Raw genomic sequence first — 2,329 nt, forward strand, 5'->3', positions numbered from 1 at the left:
AGCATAAATTTCAGACTAGTTATACGTATCCCACTGAAGGTTCTTGTCGGAGAAGATAATTCATGTGTATCCCAAATCTTTAATACAAGACGTGTGTGTTCAATCGAAGAAGAAAGTAGAATTTGTTGAAACATCTTGTTCAACGAAACAAAAATACGTCTTAATGACAGAATTAGATTCTCGCCACTTCATGAAGTGATATGGCATTCCTGATACCAATTCCGTTGCGGCATGTGATTTCTCTTTGTTACTCACTGAACTGGGGAACCTGACAAAAAGGGTAGCAATTATAAAGGAATAGACCCTCTTCTTGATATCACCCTATTGCAGATATAGCATCTATATCTGTCTTAATTTATGCACTAACCCTCTAAAGTAAGAGAATAACAGAAAAGACACACAGAACGTCCTAGTGAAATTAAATATAAACAAAAGGAAAAGACAAACGGATTCACGGCTTTAATGCTCGTGCTCATTTGTATTCTTCATTCATAATTGATCAACAACTAAACATCAATAACAACATCAACCGCAGCAGCAGCAGCAGCAGCAGCAGTAGTAGCAGCAGCAGTGGCAGCAGCAGCAGCAATAGTACCTACATCAACAACGACGATCGTTTTTAAAAGCCAGAAACTGTTTCAACATCATCAATATTCTCGAATCGAACAACAACACTGGATTCGATATTAGTAGCCGTTGTTTGAGAATTATGTAAAATCATGTATTATATGTAACAATCCATTATTTAGTCCGATATTTTTTGTAAAACTATAAGTGATCATAAAAAAGAAAGCGGTTATGGATTCATCTGCTCTCTTGAACAACAAAGACATAATTTCTAATGATAAAGCAGAGCAATATATTCGTGATAATGTCTACGCTGTCGGGTTTTGGATATGGTTTGGTGGATTTCTTCTGATTTTCGGACTCTCAGGTAACATGATTTCTATTTACATTCTCACTCGAGCCTCGATGAAAGTGCAAAGGCTTAATATTTACCTCTTATCTCAACTTACTGTTGACATGGGGTCTGTTATATGCACCTTGCTCCGTAAATGGCTAGCATTCACGTTTGGTATCCATGTGACACAACTGAATGAGTTCTTATGTAAATCAGGTCAATTCTTCTCTTCGTTTTTCATTGATTGCTCATCTTGGAATTTAGTTCTCATATCCCTCGAGAAGATGATGTTTGTAACTAAGCCACTGAGTAGTCACGTTCAAATCCATTCTCGTGCCAGCTTATTAAAAATCACTGTAACATTTGTTATACTCGCAATGTATGATTCCCATTTTCTCATTGGCATGGGAGACACGACAAAGCAGCAGCAACTGTTACTAGTCTACGTGAACGAGAATTCATCTAGCAAACACGCCAACACAACCGAATCAAAAAGCAACGTTGCTTTGGATTTTCCCAGCGAATCACAATTATTTGAATTAGGCAAGTGCACTCTGAATTCCATAAAATATCTCTACTTCGTTGAAAATTTTGATAACTGGCTACGTATATTCCTACACAGCATCATTCCATCAGTTATTATGATGATATGTAACGTACTGATTATACGGACGATACTTTCTAGACCCTTGTTATGTCAAACAAGTACTTTAGATTCCCGAAGGCGTCGGATATCCGCTAATACTAGAATGGTTGTCTATAATAACATATTTTTTTTCCTAACATGTACACCTGTCTCGGTAAATATTTTATACGATGTCTCCCACGACGGTTACAAAACGTCGAAAACATTTTCATACCTTCGTCTCCTTTCACTAACTCACCACAGCATGAATTTTCTCTGGTATATAGTTACAAATAAACAGTTTCGTAAAGAATTAGTTGCAATATTTCGGTGTTTCTCACATTGTAAATACACGAAAAAAGTTAAAGTTAAACCTAGCTCTTCGCAAAAACAGGAAATCAGTTTCATTTCTAGAGGATTCCCTCTGAAATACTTTAAGAATATTTTATCAAAAAATAACCGACTATGAAGAACAATGTTTATGAGTTCAACATTCACACTGATGCTGCTACTACTACTACTACTACTATTACTACTACCACTACTACTACTGCTGCTGCTGCTGCTCTACTGCTCTGCTGCTACTTCTGTTGCTGCTATAATGCTTTTATGCCGAGTGCAGGCATAAAGAAATCCAGAAAACAACATTTTAACTATTTTGATATAAATGGAAAGAAAAAAAATACGAAGCGAAACAACAACAAAAAAAACAACAACAACAGAGAAATAGCAGCATCAAAAGCAACTTTTATGATAACGGATAATAAAATAAAATTTCTTTCTATCTACTAAAGTGATAAGGC

General features: G+C 35.9%; 1 protein-coding gene across 1 annotated transcript; it reads left to right on the forward strand.

Moving 5' to 3' along the window:
• The first annotated feature begins 798 nt into the window (after positions 1-798).
• LOC106869549 (uncharacterized) lies at positions 799-1,995 on the forward strand. The gene has a single exon (XM_014915336.1). It carries the CDS (start codon positions 799-801, stop codon positions 1,993-1,995), a length of 1,197 nt encoding a protein of 398 aa, XP_014770822.1.
• Positions 1,996-2,329: the final 334 nt, after the last annotated feature.

This window comes from Octopus bimaculoides, chromosome 13 (assembly GCF_001194135.2).
Source record: "Octopus bimaculoides isolate UCB-OBI-ISO-001 chromosome 13, ASM119413v2, whole genome shotgun sequence".
NCBI classification, from domain to species: domain Eukaryota; kingdom Metazoa; phylum Mollusca; class Cephalopoda; order Octopoda; family Octopodidae; genus Octopus; species Octopus bimaculoides.

What these genes read in the sequence shown, in the direction of transcription:
- LOC106869549 (XM_014915336.1), top strand. Translation starts at nt 799, where the DNA reads ATGGATTCATCTGCTCTCTTGAACAACAAAGACATAATTTCTAATGAT.